The 24376-nt window shown below is 36.8% G+C and overlaps 3 protein-coding genes across 16 annotated transcripts in view; 1 reads left to right on the top strand and 2 right to left on the bottom strand.

The window, feature by feature from the left end:
- Positions 1 to 2848, bottom strand: part of fndc1 (fibronectin type III domain containing 1) — a 35683-nt gene extending 32835 nt beyond the window's left edge. Inside the window, exon 1 of the mRNA XM_052585656.1 lies at positions 2632 to 2848. Coding sequence (XP_052441616.1) covers positions 2632 to 2704 — 73 coding nt within the window. The 5' untranslated portion in view covers positions 2705 to 2848. The remainder of the gene's footprint in view (positions 1 to 2631) is intronic.
- A 739-nt stretch (positions 2849 to 3587) lies between these two features.
- On the bottom strand, positions 3588 to 5498 carry fam166c (family with sequence similarity 166 member C). 2 transcript variants are annotated; one of them, XM_052585655.1, is made up of 4 exons: positions 5054 to 5498; positions 4473 to 4695; positions 4256 to 4373; positions 3588 to 3684 (listed from the first exon to the last, which is right to left on the bottom strand). In XM_052585655.1, exons 1-4 carry the CDS (start codon positions 5125 to 5127, stop codon positions 3677 to 3679), a joined length of 423 nt encoding a protein of 140 aa, XP_052441615.1. In that variant the 5' UTR covers positions 5128 to 5498; the 3' UTR covers positions 3588 to 3676. The 2 variants fall into 2 exon arrangements, with proteins under 2 accessions (XP_052441615.1, XP_052441614.1); XM_052585654.1 differs by lacking the exon at positions 3588 to 3684 and having other exon boundaries at positions 4190 to 4373.
- A 7-nt stretch (positions 5499 to 5505) lies between these two features.
- The window catches only part of otofa (otoferlin a), a 55214-nt gene continuing 36343 nt past the window's right edge, over positions 5506 to 24376 (top strand). For all 13 annotated transcript variants that reach the window (XM_052585652.1, XM_052585648.1, XM_052585649.1 and 10 more), the window contains exons 1-3: positions 5506 to 5871; positions 11511 to 11569; positions 21902 to 21990. In XM_052585652.1, coding sequence (XP_052441612.1) covers positions 5793 to 5871; positions 11511 to 11569; positions 21902 to 21990 — 227 coding nt within the window. In that variant the 5' untranslated portion in view covers positions 5506 to 5792. The remainder of the gene's footprint in view (positions 5872 to 11510; positions 11570 to 21901; positions 21991 to 24376) is intronic.

Here is a 24376-nt window from a genome sequence, read left to right as displayed (position 1 = left end):
AGTTGAAACAACAGTTTTCCGTTAGTAGAGATCATATTCTTTTTGTCTTTATCTTTATTTTTTACAACAAAATAGTTTATTATCTTTTTTTCTTTTCTTTTTTTTAAGTTTGAAGTAATAGCTGGAAATGTCTTAATCGAACTTCATGACAGCTGTAAAAAATAAACTTATATAAACTCATTTTTAACCCATTCTGACTGACGTGTCCAAGACTTTTACAATTTACTATCGCATTTCTGACATTTCGATGTAAGCCAGTTAGACTGATGACGTATTTCCATCAGCAGACTTTGCAAATCACTGTTCAATAAATCCCCCAAAAACTAATATTTAGAATAGCAAGGCATAAAATCAGATGTACATACTTCAAACAAATGTAAGATTGTTGGAACGTAAGAACTGCCCCAATAGCAGTCCTGAAACTCTTTGACGCTGACCCCAGGCCATTTATATTATCCATTCCTTTATTAGAAAGGTGAAAATAAATGCCCTGTGATCCATTTTTTTTTCATAAGCACCCATAGAAAGACCTGTAGGGCAAGCACCTGCTGCTCTGACATCATTTTCTCAATGAAAGGCATAAGCAGACTCTCACAAAAATATCATTTGCTTATTATTTCCATTCAGGTGACTGGATGACATTCAAACTAATGCAATAAGCATTTAGAGTGTATTATTGTTAAGTCAACAATAGCTTAGTGTTTTTACACAAACTTTTCAGCCTGAACTACAAAATACCCAGGTGTTCCATCCATCTGATGACAGACAGTGCTTAAACATGTGAGTGACAGGTTGAGCGTGGGCATCGTGCCAACTACATGCTGGCGTCTTGTACCATAGCACACTCACTAATCAACAGATTGAGTTTCTGAACCCTCTAGCCTTTCCTACGTCAATCAAAGACGCTCCGCAAATTCCTTGGTGAAAATCTGAGCAAGATTAAATTCCAGTAGCTGGTCAGGGCATGATTCTTCTCTTCCTCTCACTCTCTGGCAGAGCTCTTACCTGACAACACAAGCTCATTCTTACCGGAATAACAACAGACGTGATGTTAAAGTGCAAGGTTGTGGAACAAAATCCTAAAACCCATTCTTTCCAATATATCTTTTATCTGTCAAGCAGATGTCTGGAATGGTTTTGAAGCTGCAGTTGGGCACCATTAAACGATCTAAAAATGTGTGGGTTTTTTTTTTTTTTTTTTTTTTTGGCTTGAAATCAGTAAAGCTAAGCAGCTGGTGGCTTAAGATTTAGTTGTGTTAGATGTATTCTGGTTTGTTGAAGATGGAGGGAAGAGGAAAGAGAAGAATACTGGATAATATGCAGCTGCTGATGGCAGTCCCAGGCTGCACTGGGTGACCTCATATAAAGAACATTTCCAAAACACTGAGAAAGAGCAAGTGAGAAAGAAAAAGGCCAATTGTAACGTGGCAGCTAAAACAGCTCAGTGAGGACTTAGCTACCACTTTTCTCATCCAAGATTTCTCAGCTCCACTGCATTCTCCTCAGAATTAGGAGGGACAGGCAGAGTGAAAGAAAGATGTGAAGAGAAAGAAAACGTGGCTAAAATTGATTTTGAAGAGCTGAAAATGAAAGAATGGCTAAACCATCTGTGCTTTTACACTCCCTGATGAACTTTTAAAGAGGTTAACTGTACTTCCTGTGCTGGTTCTAATTTGATAAATTACTTGCTGAGATATGCACTTACAGTCCATCGATCTATCTATCTATCTGTCTGTCTGTCTGTCTGTCTGTCTGTCTATCTATATATCTATCAGGGATCCAATTGGAAATCCAATTGGGAATTAAAATTGGGTCATATTTTGTAATATATGCATCATTCAAATATCTTATTTAACAGTTGGCTATGCATAAGTTAATATTCTGTGTTCTTTGTGCACCTCTGGCAACCACTTCTAAATTAGCTACAGAAATTAACTACGAAAGTGACATCACCACAATCAGTTTAAGAACAGTAAGCACTGCAAATATAGAATATGTGTACTCTCTCTCTCTCTCTCTCACACACACACACACAGAGAGAGAGAGAGAGAGAGAGAGAGAGAGAGATGTCATACTTCTATCATTTCCTTTTTGAAACTGATTCAAATTGCTAAAAAAAATTAAATAATAATAATAATTAAAAAAACGACTTGTTATTGAAAAATGTTGAACGTTCTTTAAAAACTTAAAGCGAAGTGTGTACACTTTTTGAAGTTTGTGCACCTGCCTGTGGTTCAGCTATTCAATTAGACTACTGTCTCGCCCCATTATGCATTATTAGTGCTGCTTGAAATGTTTAATAAAGGTTTGGCACATGGTTTCTGCGCACACTGTGATAAAACAAACAGAACCTAGACCTCCGGATTCTCAAAGCGTAGGTGATTAATTCAGTAGAGCGATCTGTCAGAAGTGCTTATGAAATAATAATCTTTACAGTACAATATGGCAGTTGTACTAGACAAACTAATTGGCTAATCTAGCCAAACTAACCTGGCAATTATACTAGACAAATATACTTAACGAATTGTATTTTTAAAATAGTTCTAAATTTAAATTCTACACAATTCTAATAAAATACAACGTTTGTTTTTGTAAACTGCTATTTAAATAGAGATAAGCAGATTGACCTACCCGACAGTAGTGGGCTCTGGGTGCAAAGTGTGATCAGGAGCCCGAGAAGAGCTCGTGCCCGTGCAGGAGACATTGCAGATAGTGCTCCAGTATTACGGCGATCCGCTACACTGAGGGAAGGAAGGCTGTGGGATGCTCGGATGCTCAGTTGCCCGCTACCGTCAGTCTGTGCGCTCTTTCTCAGACGTTGTCTCCCTCTTCCGGGGATGAATGGTACTAGGGGCTAAACATATTTTTTTAGAACAAGGCGATGGAAAATCTTTGGAAACATACTTCCTATGATGTAGAACTCACTTATCGTGCTCTGTTTATTCCTACAGCTTGTTTACCCAAAATGCATTCTGTACTCGTGGTATAGGCTAATACTCAATAAGCGTAATTGTTTTATAACTACTGTGTTTAGTTACTATTGTAATTTATAATCAGCTATAAAATTAGGGATAAGAAATTATTTATGCGTTCTCCACAATATTTTGCGAACTATACAAGACGAGAAAACCAAAGCGCATGCGCGCAATTTGGAATTCGTCTACAAACGGAAGGCTCAATAAGGTGGGTTATACCACTGCAGTGTGCACTTAAAATGGTCCTGTAAATGATTTTCCACACATATGTTAGAGCTGTTTTCTAATAGGTTAAACTCCCGTCTACTGCTATTCACTGTAGTCAGCATTTTTTTAATTATGCTATTTTTGCATAATTTTCTTCTCAACTCCTGCAAGGCATAACCCTCTAAAATAAATGATTTATAAAACAGGTCTAATCTATGATTTTAAAGTGTAAGGTAGAGAACAAGTATCCAGTGGATCATTATTATTTCAAATGATTAACCTTTAAACATTATGTTATAAAGAGATTCCTATGGATATATGCACCTACATAAATTATAATCTAAGAAGCACAAAAAGAGCAACACATTTTTCTAATTCATATTCTTTATTAAACACAATAAATGTAATTAGTGATCCCTCTGAGGCAGACTTGTTTGTGGTGGACATCATTAGACTTCATCAGACTGCTACTTCCATCTGATATGGTATGGTCTCTAATTAACTGACAAGAAGGAAAGAAAAGGAGACAATATTTTAAAACAACAACAACAGCTCTAGTTTCGCTTGTACATAAATTCTTTATGACTCCAGAAACTACCCAGCAGCTAAATGTGAACATAACTGAACATAAAACCCCTAGAGACAGCAGAGCTCCAAGTGCAGTTAACCCTGAGTAATGCATCAGCAAATAAGAATCCATCACGAACAATCACTGGACAGCCATAGTCTCTGACTGTCTCAGGGGACCATGAATGAGGCAATTAGATCCGTGTGAGACGGAGGATTAAGAGAGAGAAAGAGAGAGAGAGAGAGAGAAGGAATAGTAGAACCCAAGACCAGTTTTTAGAGATTACACTCAAAATTAGCCCTATTTAGTTTCTGTTAATTGTAAACAATCAATTATTTAAACAGTTATATATTTAAATATTATATACAGAATTAATACACACAAACACATACATTATAATGTTTTATACAGGCAGATACTGAAGATACTTAATTCTTGGTTTTCCACTTAAAATTGTTGTTTTCATTAAAATGGTTGAGATGGCTTAGAAAAGTTTATTTCTTACATTCACTCTGGAGGGATCTTCTAAGCTCCCTTTTCTCTTTTTCTGGCATGACAAAGTAATTGACAGGCTGCACGGTGCCAGTCTTATCTTTGTAATTTTCCCTGTGCTTCTGTGACAACTGAGGAAAAGAGAAGTCCAAAATATGCATGACTAATCAGTCAGACAAAAGAGAGCAGTTTAGAACATGATCCACAATCACACCTTAATTCTTTCTTACCACGCTGAAGTCCTGAATCTCCTTCTGCCTTTTGAAATCAATGTTGTACCGGACCCAGTAGGGTAATATGCTGTCTTGGGTATGGGAGCTCAGAGGCACACTACTGTAAGAGCTTCTGCTAGAGGCCATCATTGCAGATCGGGTGTTTTGGAAGTACTTTAGGGACGAATTGCCAAAAGTCTCCCCATACAGGAATTTATTAGTGGGAATGTGTCCACTGTATCTTTAAATGATGCAGCAAATGCACAATTAACAGTTAGATCCAATATTGGTAATATCGTTTTATGATTAACCTGTACCAGTTTTAGAAATTAACCACAGTAAGGGTAAAAAAAAAAAAAAAAAAAAAAAAGCCAAAGAAATGGTAAAATTGTACGATTTTAATGGAAACAGCTATAATTAATTAAGTTTATTTAAATTCACTATCAATTAATTTAACGTTATACATTCAACATTAAATGACAGCACAAATTTTTTGGATGCTCCGTGAATGTCAAAACTTAACGTTAACCCTGAAAATTAATTGAAGGGGACACATATTCTGCCCTGCACACAAAATAAGAAATAAGCTATGTTTTTACCCGGGCATCAGAGACGATGGGATGTAGGCTGTGTTGTTATGCGTAATGAGAGTACCATTTCCTCTGAAAGTCATGACTGAGTAGATAATAATACTATGAATATTATCCGATCATAAGCTGCTGCGTGTCAAAGCTGACCTGCACCGCAGATAAGACAACAAAAGGTTGCCTGGCAACCATTTTTTTCGGTATTGACATTATACAGTCTATGGTATATCCCAATCGTTTTTATTAATAGCTAATCTGTACATTTAATTATATACAGAATATATAAAACTATGATTCTGCTTCGAACAATAATCAATCTGGTAAGAAGCTTGTGGGGCGTATTTGGTTTCTGCAAGAATTCGCCCGTCCCCTGTGAAAGAGTTTGACTGTGTGCGACTGCCCCCTGCTGGCGTCACCCGTCATCACATTGCGCTCGTGCGGAGCTGCGAGGCGCATCGCAGAGTGAAAAGATAGGGTCGGAGCGGATCTGACGAGTGTACATGTGCGCATAGTAAAGCGAGAGAAAATGAAAGCTCTTTAATTATTAATTACTCTTTTCATGTTATTGCGCACAGAGGATGCAGCTTGAACCATAAGAGGATTTTTCCGGTTTTTATGTAGCGAATAAAAGCAGTTGGGAAATGATTTTATAAGAAGTTATGCAGCGGTGTTCAAGATAGATCCGCGATTCTTGTGATAAAACAGTTTTACTCTGTTTCAGGCTATTGATTTTTCTTCATTTTAAGTGGAAATGGCTTTAGTAGTGTACCTGAAGACTGTCACGGAGCTTCGTGGAAAGGGGGACCGCATCGCTAAAGTGACTTTCAGAGGTAAAGAGGAATCATTTTTTTAATTTCCAGTGAATGTTTTAGTATATGTGCGTCTGTATATTAAGCATCTTGTGATATACGTGTGTAGGTTTACTATTTATCCCATTTAATATATATATATCATGCAGTGGTGTGCAACTTGATGGCTCTGATGAAAAGTTGTAGAAATGCAATCCGCATGTCTTTATCAAAGAACATCGAGTTTTTTTGTATTTTTTGATATCGCTTTAGATTATTAAAAACTCCCTTGCTGGTAGATAGATAGTAACATTATTTCCTCATACACAAGCGTGAGCTAGTTTCATTAATATGTAGGCTCTCAATTTTTTACTGCAGTAGCCTACTGTTTAATTCATTGTTAATTTCAAGCAAGGCGTTTTAATCAAATGGATAGCTCAGTAAGCTACTGGGATTCTTTTTCAAAAACTCTCTTCAAGGTCCCCAGAAGTATTAAAGATGGATAAAGTTGTGAATTGTGAAAAGTGAACCAAATTTGCTCAAGCTTTTGGTTGTTTAATCTCATTAGGCTACATCTTGTCATGAGGCTTGCCTCAGCACTCCATTAGATTTAATGTTAGTTAAATGTGGCTTCAAAGACACTGAATATGGATGACAAGACATTTTTTAGCCTGTTTCTCTCCTCTTTTCCTCTTTGTTTTATTATTATTATTATTATTTGATATATCTTTATTGTGTATTTCAGCACCTTGGACAGTTGCTCAGTGTCCATCTGAAAAAAAAATTATTTTCATTTTTCATAAAATGCTCTCTGTATGTTTGTAAGAGAGAGGGCTTAGGAGGCAAATACAGCCAGAGATACTGTATGTGTGGAGTTTTATGTGTTTCTAACATATAAAAAGGTAAATTACAGAATCGCCTTAGTTAAATGGAGCAGAAATGGGCTAGGACAAACAACATTTTATTGCTAATAAAAAGAGAACAGAGTAAACATTTTCCATTTTTAATAGGAATCTTCTTACAGAAGGATGTTCTGAGAGAATTGATGTAGAATGTGACGGTCTGCATTTTATGCAATTTGATTGAGACACTTCTAATAATAAGCCATTTTGATGCATGGTACTGTTGTTATTTTCCCCCCACTTTTTTCTGATGGCAATGACTATCAGCTCTCCTGCTACCCTTTCCTTCCTTTTCCTAATCTTCAGCAGCCCAGTGTGCAGTGATTTAGGCTGTCTGGAGCGGAAGGGCTCTACTGAGCTGTGTCCTGTTTCTCTGTGGGTTGCATAACTTAGATTGAGTACCAAAGAGTGGATCTGAGGGCAATGAAAAATCTCAATGAAAATGTTTCATCAGAGATAGAAAATTGTGGAATGTATGAAAATATTGGCTTTCAGACTTTGAGATGTGAATACGTTGGAATTTGAAAAGTCCTTGTGAAGACTGTACATCATTGAAAATACAGTTCAAGATTGTTTGGTTGCTTAGCAAGTTGCCCATCAATTTTTAAGTCATTGCTTAGTTTATGCATGTTATATGAGCTTTTATCCATGTCTTGTTATTGTCACAAAGGAAAATGTTTTTAAATGTAGGTTGGGAGCCTTGTGATTTTTGCCCTCATTTCTCTCTTTATTAAGACATCAGTACTGCACAGTTCACAAACTCTTCCTCACCACACTTTTATAAATTCTTGTTTTTCTATTATGACTTTGAAGTAAAAAAAAAAAAAATCCTCATCAGCTCAGTCTTTTGTGATCTACAGCTCTGTGTACATAGGGTAGATGTAAATGTTATCTAGGGAAAAAGCTCCTGTGAACAACAGCAGGCAGCAATGAGTTTGAGATGAGATGCTGTTTGTTTCTCTGAGACTAAGAGAATTTTGTTGTCTGTATTTTGAGATTATATAACTTATTTCATGGTTTGGTGCACAAGGGAACGAACGAGGATGAAGACAGTAATACAAAGTCTTTAAAGGGATAGTTCACCCAATAATCAAAATTATGTAATTAATAACTCACCCTCATGTCGTTCCAAACCAGTGAGTTTTTCTTCGGAACACAGTTTAAGATATTTTAGATTTAGCTCTCAGTCCCTCCATTGAAACTGTGTGTACGGAATACTGTCCATGTCCAGAAAGGTAAGAAAAACATAATCAAAGTAGTCCATGTGACATCAGAGGGTCAGTTAGAATTTTTTGAAGCATTGAAAATACATTTTGGTCCAAAAATAGCAACAACTACGACTTTATTCAGCATTGTCTTCTCTTCCGTGTCTGTTGTGAGAGAGTTCAAATAAAGCAGTTTGTGATATCTGGTTCGCGAACGAATCATTTGATGTAACCGGATCTTTTTGAACTCGTTCATCGAATCGAACTGAATCGTTTTAAACGGTTCGCGTCTCCAATACGCATTAATCCACAAATGACTTAAGCTGTTAACTTTTTTAATGTGGCTGACAATCCCTCTGAGTTCAAACAAACCAATATCCCAGAGTAATTCATTTACTCAAACAGTACACTGACTGAACTGCTGTGAAGAGAGAACTGAAGATGAACACCGAGCCGAGCCAGATGATGAGCAAAACACTGACTCGTTCTCGAGTCAAGAACCGTTTCTGTCGGACGCGTCCGATTCGAGAACCGAGGAGCTGATGATACTGCACATGTGTGGTTCAGTGTGAAGCAGACTGACACACAGGGCATCTGAACCAAACTAATTCTTTTGGTGATTGATTCTGAACTGATTCTGTGCTAATTTTATGAGCCCAGGTAAACTGAGAACTTGAATCAAGAGCAATCATCGCCAATGACGCCATTACGTAGAGCACAAAAGAACTGGTGAACCGCTTTCTTCAACCGGTTTATTGAATCGAACTGTCCGAAAGAAGTACTGGTGATCTGAAAACTGATGCAACCGGAGTCAGTCTTTTGTTCGTTATCTGGCTCGGCTCTGTGTTCATTGAGGTGGTGGATGGTCAACGACTGAACAAGGTGGAGCCTGAGGGACAATGGAGCCTGGTGGAGCTGGTAGACTGATGGGCGACGGTGGAGACGAAGGAGCTAGGAGCCATGGTGGAGCTGACGGATTGACAGACTGAGGTGGAGTCAGGGACTTGGAAGCTGAAAGTGGAGACAAAGGATCCTCCAGCCATGGCACCGATAGAGACTGGAAGACCCACTGTTATCTCACCGCACAGACGGTGGGATGAGGGTGAGCATAGGGACTGAATGGTGCACGCTCATTTGCCGGCTCTCACACCTGGTCAGACAGGTCAGGCTTAAGCTCTGAGGGGATCTTCAGCTGTTGCTATCTTTGGCGATGGCTCATCGGTCGCGGCGGGCTCTGGCTCTCCATCTGCTGTGGACTGTGGCTTAGGATCCAGGCAGTGGGGTGATGGTACCCATTCCATAAAGGCGACGAATGAGTCCCGAGGTCCATCTCCGGACAGCCATGCTCCAAACTCCTCATTCAGGCTCGCCAAGAAGAACATGCAGAGGCTGCTGTCTGGGTTGCTGGAGTGGTTGGCGAGTGCAAGGTCGCAGAGTGAACCTTGAGAGGCATCTCCTCCTGCTCCAGCAGTAGGAGGAGGACAACTGGATAATGTCCGTGTTGAAAGAGGGGTATGTGATCCTTTAAATAATCCATAAATGCACAAATAAAAACTGAAAAAAAGGAAATTATGCGGAGAGGAGGGGCGCCACAACTTTAATTGTTTGGTCAGGTATTTGGTCACGGATTGGTGCACGAGGGAACGAACAAGGAGGAAGACCAAGTTAATAATACAAATTCGATATCTTTGTCACATTCTTTAACGTTCCGCCTGGAAACACACACATCTTGAGGAAATCCTGTAGAATTCAACCAATCCGATGACGACTTCGACACTCCTGAAGTGTTTCCACTTTTGTGACCCATATGCATCAGATGTTTAGCCAACGGTCTGTAGGCGTGAGACTAGAACACACGTACACATTGATGATAAACTTAATAAATAACAAACTAGAATTCAAGAGACATGAACAAATTTAGGGCAGATAATGAGGGGCTGACAGGTGAGCACAATGAGGTGATAAACTAATAATGAGAACAGGAACAACCAAATATGGATACAGAAGGAGAAACCACAAACAACAGTCCACAGGGCAGTGACAACTTATAACTTATTTAAAAATTATAATTCAGGCTAATTTTATTATTTAAGAACTTTTTGACATGACCTGTACCAGTGCAATTGTTCAACACAGAATCAAGACAACAATAAACAAAGGTATGACTATATAAAACTATAATAGCAAATCAAAACAAAAATTAATTTCTCTCTGCCATATGTGGTGAATTTGCATTGTAAAAATGGATGACTACGAAGAGAATAAGAACAAACATTGTATTGAATTGTATTGTTCATTTGTTTTAGTATCAGTGGCCCTAAGTAATGATTGTTTATATATTTACCTTTCTTAAACATATCTACCAGTGTGCCTTAGCCATAAAGCATTAATTCATTGTTTGAGTGCAATACCTTTTGTGTTCAAGTGTTTGTGTAGGCTTGTGTATGTCTGCAAAAGTTGGTGTGTCGATGTGTTTGTATTGACAGTTCTTGTTTGCTCAAGCGCACACTGACAACAAACAACAAGCACTGTTCTGTATAAGTAAGGTCTCTTGGTCAGAGACGGTGTAAGGGGTTAAAAAATGAGTTTCTTGCTTTCCTTAATATCTATACCCCACCGTTATATAAATCAGTTTCACACTTCACTGTTTTACTGTGTTGCATATATATATATATATATACATACACCTAAAGGATTATTAAGAACACCATACTAATACTATAGCATTGAGACAAGGCAGGATGGATCCATGCTTTCATGTTCTTTCCACCAAATTCTAAGCCTACCATCTGAATGTCACAGCAGATATTGAGACTCATCAGACCAGGCAGTGTTTTTCCAATCTTCTATTGTCCATTTTTGATGAGCCTGTGCGAATTGCCTCCGTTTCCTGTTCTTAGCTGACAGGAGTGGCACCGAGTGTGGTCTTCTGCTGCTGTAGACCATCTGCTTTAAGGTTCGATGAGATGTGCGTTCAGAGTATTCTGCATACCTTGGTTATAACACGTGGTTACTTGAGTTAGTATTGCCTTTCTATCATAGAGATGGTTGTGGGTGAAAATCCCAGTAGATCAGCAGTTTTTGAAATACTCAGACCAGCTCGCCTGGCACTAACAACCATTCCACGTTCAGAGTCACTTAAATCCCCTTTCTTCCTCATTCTGATGCTCGGTTTGAACTTCAGCAAGTCGTCTTCACTACATCCATAGTTGCTGCCAAGTGATTGGCTGATTAGCGATTTGTGTTACCCAGCAATTGAACAGGTGTACCTAACAAAGTGTCCAGTGAGTATATGTGTGTGTGGGTGTGTGTGTGTGTGTGTGTGAGTATACAGTATACAGTATATATATATATATATATATATATATATATATATATATATATATATATATATATATATATATATATATATATATATATACTGTATACTCACACACACACACAAACACACACACACACAGATTTATAATATTTGACATTTAGTTTTTATTATATTACATAGTGTTTTTTATATATAACGCTGCTTCGATGCTATGCTCCATATTGACCTTTAACTTTATTTTTCTCCATGCAGGTCTCTCCTTTTTCTCCCGGGTGCTTGAAAACTGCGAGGATGAAGCTCGGTTTGAGCAGGTCAGTATTTTCCCCTGCTATCTCTCCAGCTACTAACTCAAGAATGTTCAAGCGTGACACTAACACAGTGGACCTCGGTGCGTTGAAATATATATATGCTACAAATTTGATTTATCTCTCCCCGAGAGAGCATGTGGTGAAGGAATCACTCAAGCAATCAACCCGCTCAACCGTGACCAAACACATCACATTTAGCCCCACTGAATCCTATTAATGCTATTTGCACAGACCCTCTGGCAAGCAACACAGCAGTATGAAGTGGCAATAAGCTTGTGGGTAAACCAGCCAAATTTCTATTAGGATAATACAGTTCTTCGAATGATCGCTTTCTTTACTCCAAAATCTCCCTGCAGGTCCAAGTCTCATACTTAGGTTTTATTTGATTGGTTAATAGCAAGAAAAGCTTTGTTACTTTCTCAGTCATACTGTAAATAATAATGTAAATATGACTTGAGGATGTGTGTGTGTGTGTCCACAAATATTTTCTGATCTTGAATTAATAAAGATATTTTTATTTTCATTAATAGTAACTTGCTGTTAATAAATTTATATTTATTTATCCTCATAGTAAGCAGAAATTAAATTATGTTTTGCTGTCAGTCGTGATGGGGACTCCCACACTAGTGTTAGTCTCGTCTCACCTTTGGAGGGGGTTGTTGATTTTTTCCAGTGCTGCAAACAGCAAGCGTTTACCAAAATGCTCTTTTGATTCTATTTAAAAAACTAAGTGCTGCTTCCTTTCTTGCTGATTGGTCTTTTGTCTAATAGAGAAGGCGGTGTTTCCACTGTGTGTACAGTAAGATAAGAAGAGAGAGAGACTCATAGTGAGTAAAGCAATAAACAAAACAAAAATAATAATTATTTGAGATTATTTAAATGTGGAAGAATAAAGTAAAAAAAAAATTCTGCTAAGCGGGCCGGGAAACATAATTAGTTTTTATGTTGCTTCCATGTAAGCCCCATGACCTTTTTGGTTGAACCCCAGCCTATTCATTTCCTTTCAATCTCTCACTCATAGATTTGTGGTAATAGTTTAATCATTACTGGGCGGTTGGAGAGGACTGTTACACACTTTAAATCTACTGAACCCACTCGCCACTTATGATTACATCACAGATTTCATACCAAACTCCACAAGACAGTTCAGACAACACTTCTAGTACTGTAGGAGAAGCTGTTGCTCTCACTTTTGTTCTCTCTTCTCTTTTATTTAAAAGCATGTTTGTGTTTGGCACCAGCATTGTTTTTCCATTCAGGTTCATCGGGCAGGCATGATCAGGTTTCATATTCATCATCATTTACATGGCTTTTAATGTACCTAACACTGACATTTACCGAAAGCAGGACATAAACAGAAAGTAAACAGACTTTATTTAAAAGAGATTTTTGAGTACATTTTCTATGGATCATGACAGCTTTTATTCATCATTTCAAGATCAATGACATCAATGACATCAAAAAGCAGTATAACTGGGCATATATTCAGACACAATGGGTAGTTGAGCACAGTTTGCATTGTAAATGGCTGATAGGACAGAAGTCTCTCAGGTTTCATTAAATGATTACGGAATTGTAATCTTTAGGTGCACTCTTTTTTTAAGTGAATTTTCCCTACATCTCTACTAACATAACTTGTTGTGAAATTCTGCATCTCTCATTCTGTCATGTATCCCATCACTTGTTTTCTCAGTCTTACTATCTCAGTACAAGCAAACAGCAGTTTTTAATCCCTGTTTTCTAATCCTGCTATTTGCAGCTGAGTACACCTTTCAGGACTCTAGCCAGCTGTACTCATTGTACACTCTCAAATAGACTGTTCATTTGAATCAAAATGGACTCAGATATTGTTTATGCATGAGCAATTATCATTTAATCTTCAACAAGCTCACAGACACCGGAAAAGACAAAACATACATAATTTGTACACAGTTTAACCAGATATGTCTTGCTCTCATAGTAAAATGCTGCATTTTCTCCACACAGTCTTTGGTTCCTTTTTAATGTAATATAAATAACATCTAAACACTTCTCAATGCTGTGTGGCTTATTATTGCAGTGATGCTGCACACTGCTTTAGGCCCGCAACCTGACGTTGACTGTGATGGACAGACAAGGTTCAAAGCAGACGTTTGCTGCAGCTATGTGCAAAATTGCCCTCCTTTACGTCAGCTCTGCAGGAGTGCCTGTCTTTAAAACATTGATTTTATCTGCAGGAGTCCAGCAAGAAACTCTGTTCTTAACAGCAGCTGATGTGAACGTTTGGCACTCGTCCTGTTTAAGGCTTTTCTTGTGGTGAATGAAACCTCAGTGGTACGATGTGTACAGATTCTATTGCTTGTATTTTAGCAGTTTAATGGCAAAAGTAAAAGAAAAAGAGAGGGGCTGATAGAAAAAGATTTGCTCAATCCTTTGTGGCAGGCAATATCTTTCCAGTCTTGTAATGAGTGTTTGGAAATATGTCGACTTCACTTTGGTAGACTTGCAAGTCTTTTCACCTGTAAATCCTAACTTGGCATTCAAATATGAAAAAATTCCAATGTATTCGCTTGTGGGAGAAATTTTGATCATGAGCTTCTATGCTATTTATTCCACCGAACATGGAATTGATTTGACTTACTGGTAGATGGTATAAACATGCCATCTGGATTTAATTTATAAATAAATGTGCTGTTAGGTCTTTCAGAGAAAGTTTCTCGGTGATTGGTCTTTGTAGAAGACAAACAAGCTCAGAAGTTTTATTAAATACAGAAAAAGCTGTGCGGTGAGTCGTTTTTCTTTCACAGTGTCAATTATTTTTCATTTAATAGTTAATGTTTCTTCAAACTTCTTTAATATGAGTGAAGGAACATATTTCTGGTTTTGTTTTGAAGAAAGGGTACTTGAACTTCACTAATGGGACTGTGGGGGTGCATAAAACAATAAAAGTTGGGAAACACTGTAGGCCTGAACCAGAACTAAAATATGGGCCTAGTGAAATGCATTTTCTATGAATGCTAATGAGTGAATACACGAAATGATGACATAGTTGCACAGGAATTCATCATATAACCAAAAGTAATAAAAGTTGGTTAAAAAAATGAATGCTTGTCCCTAAATTATTTTTTGTTTATAAATGTGCCTGCAAAAGATAATAAAGATGCTATTATAGCACTACTGCTGCTCTTTGTTTTAATGCATGCATATGCATTTAAGGATGTTCACATGCGAAGATTGACAAACTGAATTTTCTCTGCCCTATTACTCTCCCATGCATTTCACTGTATAATCAAACACTCTCTGCTGGAGCTTGTTATTGCTGAAACATGCAAAGCTATCCCCATCCACAAAACTTCAGCTATGCCTATCACACTGCATCAGTGTCTCAATGAAGAAATAAGAGTTGCTTTCTCATTATGCTGATGGGGAATTGTCTCATCATGACCAGCAGATCTCATCTAATATGATCATTCTCCCAAACGGTGCAATGAAGCACTAAATTGCACCAATCTCTCTCTTTTGTCAGTCTAATTATTCTTTCTGTTCAGCTTTCCAATAGTTTTAAACTACATGCTTCACGCTGGCATTTCTCTGAAATGTGAAATCTTGACATTTCACATTAGATGCTGTGTTTTTAATTTGGAGCATGAAGAAAAAATGTTGTGCACAGAAATGGTAATCCTTCAGTTTAGATGACTAATGAAAAGATGGCAAATTAATTTGTTGTTTTAAAGTCCACCTTTGAACTGAATTTATTGAGCAGGAGAGCAGTGATTCTCAACTGGTTCTGATTGTCTTCATTTTTAAAAGTAAAGGAGCTTATTTGTTTTTCTATGCCATCTGTGCACATGTATGATTAGTTGCATTTTAATTATTGATTTGCTTTAGCATTGTTTTTCTCTGGTATCTGTGATCCAATCACAACAATTTTGTGTGCCAGTTGAGAACCATTGATGTAAATTATTCTTGTAGGAAGGTGTTTTTAGACAAATAAAAGAACAAAAGTTCTGGTGATTTTTTTTTTTTAAGTATATTCAAAACAGGCTAGCATTTAGCATGCAACTCTGTCATTGTCATACAGTACACAATCTGCATACACTCATACTACAGTGCTGCTGGCTTCTGGTAAAGTCTAACAATACTGACCCCTGTCTTTAGAATGTGTAAAACAACATACAGGCATGTAAATGCATGTCTAGATTTCTTATGATGCTTGGGAGATTTAATGGCAAAGGAAAAGATTTGAGCTTGCTGTGACTCAGAAGTGAGTGAGGTCACCTAGAAGTTTGCAGAGGGTGAGATGTTTGAGGTGCTGCAGGAGAAATCCCACACTGTGAGGCCATATGGTGTAGAAACATAGCAACATTTAGTCATTTCAGATTACTGCGGTAAATCAAAACAATCGGTTTTTAATCATCTTAATTAGCTGAAATGTTCCTGAGGGTTGGCTGCACACTGGGATTCTGAAATAAGAAGTGCTTTAACATGCTATATTAATGTCAGGAAGTGTCTTCATGCGGCAGAATGAAACATTACAGAGGTTGGAAGATAAATCTGAACATAAGAGCCGAGAAATTAAGCTCAAATAATTCAAAGTGCAAAAAGCGACTAAACCATAAAGTATGTGAGAAAGAGATAAACATGTAGGAGAGGAGAGGAGGAGAAGTAAAAAAGTGTAAGGGCAAGCGAGCGATAGAAAGAAAAACACCAGGGGGCTTGACTGAGCAGGCCGATTAGAGATGCGGTTTGATGTCAGGACCAGCGCACATTTTGTACTGAATAGTAAGACGTTGATTTCACTGAAAAAGTTTAGCTTTCTTGCATCTTTCCATTATCTGTATCACAGACAAAAAGAAAAAAAGAAGTGAGGGGGAGGGAGATGTGGCATGTCAAAGCGTGTGATCCTTTGCCATTGAATAATTCACTCTCCATGCATTTAAATGGTGAGGCGGCTCTTATTTCTTAAAGCTGAATTGCAAACTCAGATCACCTCATGTCTTAATCATCTATTCAAAGCTTATATATAATATACTGTATATCCAATGGGAGAAATTAAATGCAAGTAGGTAAAATAGGACTGAGGTTGATGATAAAACCAGGGTGCATGTTTTTAAGTGAGGTATTCTGTGTGTTTTTGATTACTGTGGTTATTATTCGAAGCTCAAAGAGAGTGATGGTCTTTGCAGTTTGATCAATCCTTCATATTCAGTGACGATTCATATTAACTACTTCAGACTAGTCTCAGATTTTTTAATTCAACTGTAACTTAAATTCTCCTCTGACCTACATATATATAGAATTATTTGGATTAATGGTATAGCTTGTAGTGACTGCTAGTGAAGTTTCCTAAAGAGGGTTTTCACAATGAAAGACGAGCCATTTTGGGTCCCCCAAAGAACCTTTCAGTGAACAGTCCTTAAAATAACCATTTATTAGTGCAAAGAACATTTTAGAACCGTTTCCACTACACTGAACCTTTTGTGAAATGGGAAGATTCCGTGGATGTTAAAAGATTTCATGGAACAAAAATACATTTTTTATAGTATAGTAAATTTGTTAGCAAGAAAGAAATCATTTAAAATATTGCACCTATTATTTATTTTCATAACATGACTCTCTGAAATGCTATGCTAGACACTGATTGGGCAGTAGCACCATGCATGTTTACAGTATATGTAATCATGTTTATATACAGTCAGCCTAGCAACAAGGCAAACACTGATATGTATATATATATATATATATATATATATATATATATATATATATATATATATACACACACACACAAGGCGTTGCTAGGCTGATTGTTTTGTACTTTGTAATTTTCTTTTTTAAATAATAAAACAGGTCAAAAAATAAAATAATCATAATCAAATAAAAATGTAATTAATTTATTAACTTGTTGAATAGCTACCTGTACATTACCCATTACAGATTTATCATTTATAGTTTATAATGAGTCTGTTCACAATATAAACACCACTTAATATGTATATACAGGGTTTTGAAGCTGTGAAAAATCAATTTGTAACCTGTTTCTCTGGTTTGTGTGAGTCTGCATTGTATCTCAGGAAATAAATAAATAAATAGAGTGAGAGATGAGGAAAGATTGAGAATGAATTCAATTTCTCAGAGTTATCTCCAGTGAAATAGAGTCCAGTCAAACAAGACACTGAGCTGGCACCAGGATGGGCAGATAAGTATTTTTTTTCACTGACACAAAACTGCTTCAAACAAGGTTATTCCATAACCTGTCCTAAACTTTATTTTTATTTCTTAAAGGTTTTATGTAGAAACAAGGAAAGTGATCATCTAATAATCTGACTGCATTTCAGACATTGCAATTTTCTACACATTGCAGTCATTTTCTTAATTATGGTTTTCCATAAAAACATCTAAACATCCTTAAAACAACATAATTTTACAAGCAAATTTGCATAGTTAAAAACGTTTTTGATGATAAATTGAATTTGAAGTTTATTTTTATCATATTTCCTGTTTTAACCATGAATATAACAAAATGCGGTGAAGCTTATGCTTAGAACATTATGTGTGAGAATGTGTCATGCTATCTTTGTCCAATTATTTGTATTACATTTTTTTTCCTGGGTAATTTGGTCATGGTGGGGAACTGTGAGCCAGCGGTACATCTTTGTGTTGATGAATGCAGCGTTCTTACAAATGTTGTTACAAATATATCTCTGAGCTGCAGATAATTTTTTTTTTTTAATCAGTAGCTTTATCATCCACAAAGTTAAATGAGAAATATCCCTCATCTGTTTTGTATCTATGGGTACAGTCACTGGCATTCCTTCTAATCAGTTCTCTACATAGCCACCAGCATTTGTAAGGGTATTATTAATTATTGTAAAGGGTTTGTTGCAACCTGACACAGATTTGTTGTAATAACATTGTCTATAATTATTGGTGGCAAAGTGAATTATGCACAGCTGTTTACATTTTCACACAATATTTTGGTTGTTCATTAATAGGGAAGCACCATATACATATATTGAGATTCTGGCTGATAGCAATATGTCAATACTTATTTTCATGAAATGGTCAATACTCAAAAAATGGCCAATGTTACAATTTTGAACTATTTTGTACAAATAAATATAAAAAATAAAAAAATATATATTTTTTTACAAATGCATTAAGCATCACAATAAGATTACATTTAACAGGGTTATTACATTTTAAAGATGAACTTTTAAGTAAACTACCATCCTACAATATGTTTTGCATCACTATTAATTTATAATGGTGCTGAGCTTTAACATCCCTTCTGATCATTTTAAACGTGATTGATTATTTGACAAAATGCTTTTAATTCTCAATGGTGTGCTTGTGTATGGTATGCAATTGTTTGAAGCACAATCATTTATGCAGCTTTCTAATAGCTTTCAGATTTGATTAGATCCACAGGGAACATAAAGCAGGTTAAAGAGATGACCCCTATCTCGACTCTTCATTTTCTTAATTCTTGCCCCGTACTCTCAGAACCGCCTCTCACCTCAAGCTTTCTAATAAACGTACTAAAGGCCAAATGTACACAGGGGACTGTAGAGGTGAGTGAGTTTAAAATAAGCCCTCACTGCCAGTTATTCCTTTCTTTCTAATGAGCAACTCCATCTCCTATTGTTTATTCTTCTCCAAATTTTACACCTTCTGTGGGAGGGAATATAGATGCTACGCTGGAGCTGAGGGATTTGAGGGGAAAATCCTCACTGCGCTTGGCTAGACTTTCCCCCGTGGGTATTTGGCTCAGACCATGAAGCTAAGCAAAGCGCACAATTCCTGCAGTACTCCATCAGCGACTCCTCTCTGTTGATTTAGCATATAGAGCTGTGTTGTGGACTCTGCAGCTGCTCGAGTGCAAATGGAGGTGGTTTGAGACCTCTAGTAAATCTCACACACATCCTCCCTGCAGCCTTTTGTGTTCAACATGACTTCACAGTGTCCATGCATGCCATATGACTTCTCCCGTGTTTCCATTTTTCCTTTCATTGTTATAAAATGTTCAGTTGTAGTCTTGTGTCTGCATCTGGTACGCATCTCTCATTCTCTAGTGCGAACCATGTCTCTCATCGCATTAACTGCTCATACTGTGATGAGAACCCATAACGTTCAAATAGAAAAATGATCCTAATGTGTTTGGAATTAAAGACTGTGGGTGTCCTGTGGACAGAAGTTCACTTTTGTGTGTGTGTATCGGTGTTTGTGTAACAGCATCACATCGTCATCGACCAAGCTCAACAAATATTTTCTTTTTGTTCATTAATTTTCACTTAGATTCTTAAATATGTTATTTTCCTTGTAAAAGCCTCATTTTTCTCTAGCGTCTCTGGTCAAAGTTTTTGAGAAACACATAAATATTACTGTTAAAATTAATATTTTCCTTTTAGAAAGAATGCCTTCAGTTGATCAAAAGTAAAAAAAAAAAAAAAAAACATTTATAATGTTAAAAAAATATTTTGAACTATTTACCTATTTATCAAAGAATCCTTGAAAGAAATCTAATTTTGCACAAAAATATTAATCAGCATGACTATTTATAACCGTAATAATACAAAGGAATGTTTCTTGAGTTCCACGTCAGCATATGACACTGAAGACTGGATAATTACATGAGAAGTCCATTTTAAATGTAAATCTGTTTGCCTAATAGTTATTATTTAACAAATATGTCTTGTATAACTCCTTACATTTATTATTAAATATAATTTATTTGAAATGGTAATTGCATCTGTCAAATGAGTCATGTACTGTATACATGTACTGTTTGTATTTTCCATATTATTTGTATACTAGAAGAAGATAAACAAACATCTCTTATAAGTTTTTAATAGCGCCATCAACAACTGTGTGTTCTAGACACGTAGTCATCATCTGAATTTTTCAAGACTTAATTTGCCTTTTGAATGCGTCTGTCTATCCTGCAAATAACCAAAATCTGTGTTCAAAACAGGATTAAACAGTCTCACATAGCCAGACCTTCAGACTGAAAGGCCTGGAATACATGGCAGCTTTCATTGGCCAAGGCCAGCCCATGTCAAACAACCAATCACAGTTCGTTTCGTTCATCGTCACGTTTCAAGGCGTGGAAATGTCGCCACAAGAACAGACTGGTGTGTAAAACTCTCAGACCTATTTTAAAGATTCTATGTCGCAAACTTAATTTAGAAAATCCTGCATTTAGTTCATCCTGATAAGCGCTCAACGTCACAGTTGTAAACACGGCGGCTTTCTTCATTCGTGAGAGAGTTTGGTGCCATGGTATCTCTGTTTCCAGGCGGAATGTTAAAGAACACAACACACACGACTCGCAGAAATCCTGTAGAATTCAACCAATCCGAAGACGACTTCGACACTCCTGAAATATTTCCACTTTTGTGTCCCATAATGCCTCAGACGTTAAGCCAACAGTCCGTGTGTGTGACGTCTGAGGCTGAGACTAAACAGATGTGACAACCGTATTCACCTGCATGTGGCCTCTGTGACTTTTTTAACCACACATAGTCAGAGCATCCTGGCCAGTCTTAGCGCTGCACTGATTTATTTGGCAAGAAACATTGTGGTCCCACAGCCTGGCAGTGGAGTACCGCTGTTCTCCATAACGCCTCAGCATCCCTCAGGGCAGCTCGTTTGTCTGTATGGATCAGTGTGCCAGATGGGAGTCCATGTTCTGGGATCTAATGCATCATCCCACTGTTAAGAGCCCTAGAGGCAGAAAAGACACCTGCAGTGTCATAGATTGCAACAATTAGTTTGAAAGGGAATGCAAGTGGGTTTTGCTTCAGTATATATTATAGTATAATATTCACACAAATATTTTGGCATGTTAATAACAAGTAGATGTAAGTGACTAGTGTTATTTAGATTGAAGCTTGGTCATGATAGAGAAAAACAATTGCATTCAATTATTTTCCTTGGATACCTTTTAAAACGGCATAACATTTCGCATTTGCAACTTTATATGTTATAATAAGATTATTCGTTACTTTAAACTTTATCTCACAATTACTTTTACCTGGTGTAAACAAGCTTCTTTACCCCCCCAAGCATGGCACAGTATCGATAACATTCAGCTGTTGATTTCCTGTTGTGTTGTTAATGATTTCCTGTAGAACACTTCCTTTTTAATTCAGATTAGGGTTTTACTGGAGAGCCATTAATGGTTCAGATAACTGTCTAGTTTTGGTTTGATATGATAAGAAATTATAGCCTAATAGTGAGGTGGGGTGCTAGAGCTCTTTTTGATTTTGTTATTGCAATATAATGTGGATAATTAGCATGGAAAAGTCAATAGTCTGTTTAAACAGATTGATTTTTGTTTGGCTTGTTTTCCAGGCATTCCGCTGGCCAATTGGGAGTCAAGTGGACGGCGACGAGATGCTGGAGATTCAAGTGTTTAATTACAGCAAAGTCTTCACTAACAGGTATAAGAATTGATATGCAACAACAGATCATCTAAAAATATATTTATTGACACACATCTCTTTAAAAGTATAAGGTTTAGAAAATACAATCTAGTCAAGACATAATAAATCTGAGCACGATGTTAAGTGATGCAAGGCTATAAATAAAGCCCAAAATACATTTCCATTTAATTCAAGTAAACATTTAATTGACATTCATGGCTTCAACCTGTGGTCTCCAAACAAACTCCAGCAACACAGCACCTGTTATTTAAATATTCTCTTAGACAAACTAAGGCTTGTTTGTTTTGCAAGTCTTTGTTATTTCCATGAAGGACCTCATAACTCATAATTGCTGAACTCTTTCTAATGCTGGTTTTCATAATCATGCTGTTTTGAGAGTCCATTTGCAATGTTGACAATTTGATGTATTTTTAGATAATATTATACATGATGACTAAAGTACAGGGGTGAGGACACATTTGACATGCAACAATTCTTACTGCAGGCTTTGCACCATAAAAAATGTATTGTATTTAAAAAAAAGTACCACCAACTATTATAGTATTATAAGTGTTTATTTCTCCTTTATGGAAGCCTGTTTTTGCCACTGAATAAAAAAAAAATATCTCACAATTCTGACTTTTTTTCTCACGGTTATGGGTTTACATCTCACAATTCTGGGTTTTTTCTCAGAATTGCATGATAAAAATGTGCAATTCAGATTTTTTTTTTCTCACAAATGTGAGTTTAGAATTCACAATTTTAACTTTTTTTTTCTCAGAATTGCGAGTTATAAAGTCAAATTCTGAGGGGAGAAAAAAAGATGATATAGTCTCAAAATTGCAAGTTTATATCTCTCTGTTCGGACTTAAAGGGGTCATATGATATGATTTAAATTTTTCCTTTCTCTTTGGTGTTGTTACCAGCTCTGTGCATAAAGAAGATCTGTAAAGTTGCAAAGACTAATATCTCAAATCCAAAGATATATTTTTTTATAAAGGTTAACAGTCAACCACACCCTCCTAAAACTGCTCGTTCTAACACGCCCCACATGTCTATGTCCCGATGTGGGAAGAATTGCATAGCGCCGGCAAAATTTTCACTCAAAGAAATAAGGCGTAACTTTTATTCTCTCTGTTGCCACTGCTGCCATGTCGTGGATTTACTGTGTGTTTCATTGTGAAAGTGAAACTACTTGTTTGGCCTTCCAAAAGAGGACATGACTACAAATCAGTGGTTACGGTACAACCCAAATATTCAGATGTGTGCAAGCGCATTTTATGGATGATGAGGACTGTTTCCTGAACCAGTAGTCTGTGACACAATGACTGTTTCTGTAAAGTTGGGCAGTCACAGCCTTTAAGTACGTTATTTATATTTAAATAATATACCTATGATGATTCAAACACGAGTTTTGAGCAGTGTAGAGCAGCACTTCTTGTGTTTTGTTTCTGAGATCACAAATGCAGACATGGGTTTATGTTTACGCAGCACAATACGCAACGCGTAAAAAGACAGTATAAATCATTATAATCAGTAATTATGTTCCCACTGGATGCAACAAATGCCTCGTTTGTTATGGCTTTTATTAGTTTTGTCTCGTCTAGTGATGTCCGGATCGTGAACAAATCTTTTTATGGATCTTCTTAGTGAGTCTTCTTCTTACTGGTCGAACCAGTTCACCAAATGGAACTGAATCTTTTGAAACAGTTCGCGTCTCCAGTCACGAACTAATCTACAAATTGCTTCAATTTTTCGGTTTCATAAATGTGCCTTACACTGTCTTTGACGCAGAATAAACCAATATCCCGAGTTCTTCAGTTACTCCGAACAGTATATTGACTGAACTAAAAATGAACCGATGATGGGATGTGCACGAGCAGAACAGCTGGACTGAGTCTCATGCTGCTGGCCTGGGAGACGTCACACACTTGAGGCAGTCGGCCAATCACAACGCACTGGATAACTGGCCAATCAGAGCACACCTCGCTTTTTCAGAACCATGAGCTTTGTAAAAATCAATGCAATTCAGAAAGGCGGGGCATTGAGGACAAAAAATAATGTACATTATATAGGAAATAATGTGTTTTTTTACCTTAAACATCATTAACACATTGCAATACACCAAACACACAAAATAATGTTCTTTATAGCAGCATCACATGAGCCCTTTAATAACTAGAAAATGTGTGTTAAAAATCTAAATTGTGAGTTATAAACTTGCAATTTTGACAAAAAAGTCACAATTGCAAGAAATAAATTCACAATTCTGAGGAAAAAGATCATAATTGCGATATATATAGAGTTTATATAAAGAGTTTATATCTCACAAATCTGACTTCATTTCTCAGAACTGCAAAATACAGAATAGAATTTTAGATTTAAAAAAATATTTTCTAAACAA

This window comes from Carassius gibelio, chromosome B20 (assembly GCF_023724105.1).
Source record: "Carassius gibelio isolate Cgi1373 ecotype wild population from Czech Republic chromosome B20, carGib1.2-hapl.c, whole genome shotgun sequence".
Taxonomy (NCBI): domain Eukaryota; kingdom Metazoa; phylum Chordata; class Actinopteri; order Cypriniformes; family Cyprinidae; genus Carassius; species Carassius gibelio.
Note: the sequence above shows the minus strand (reverse complement) of the source record. Positions and strands in the feature narration are given on the sequence as shown.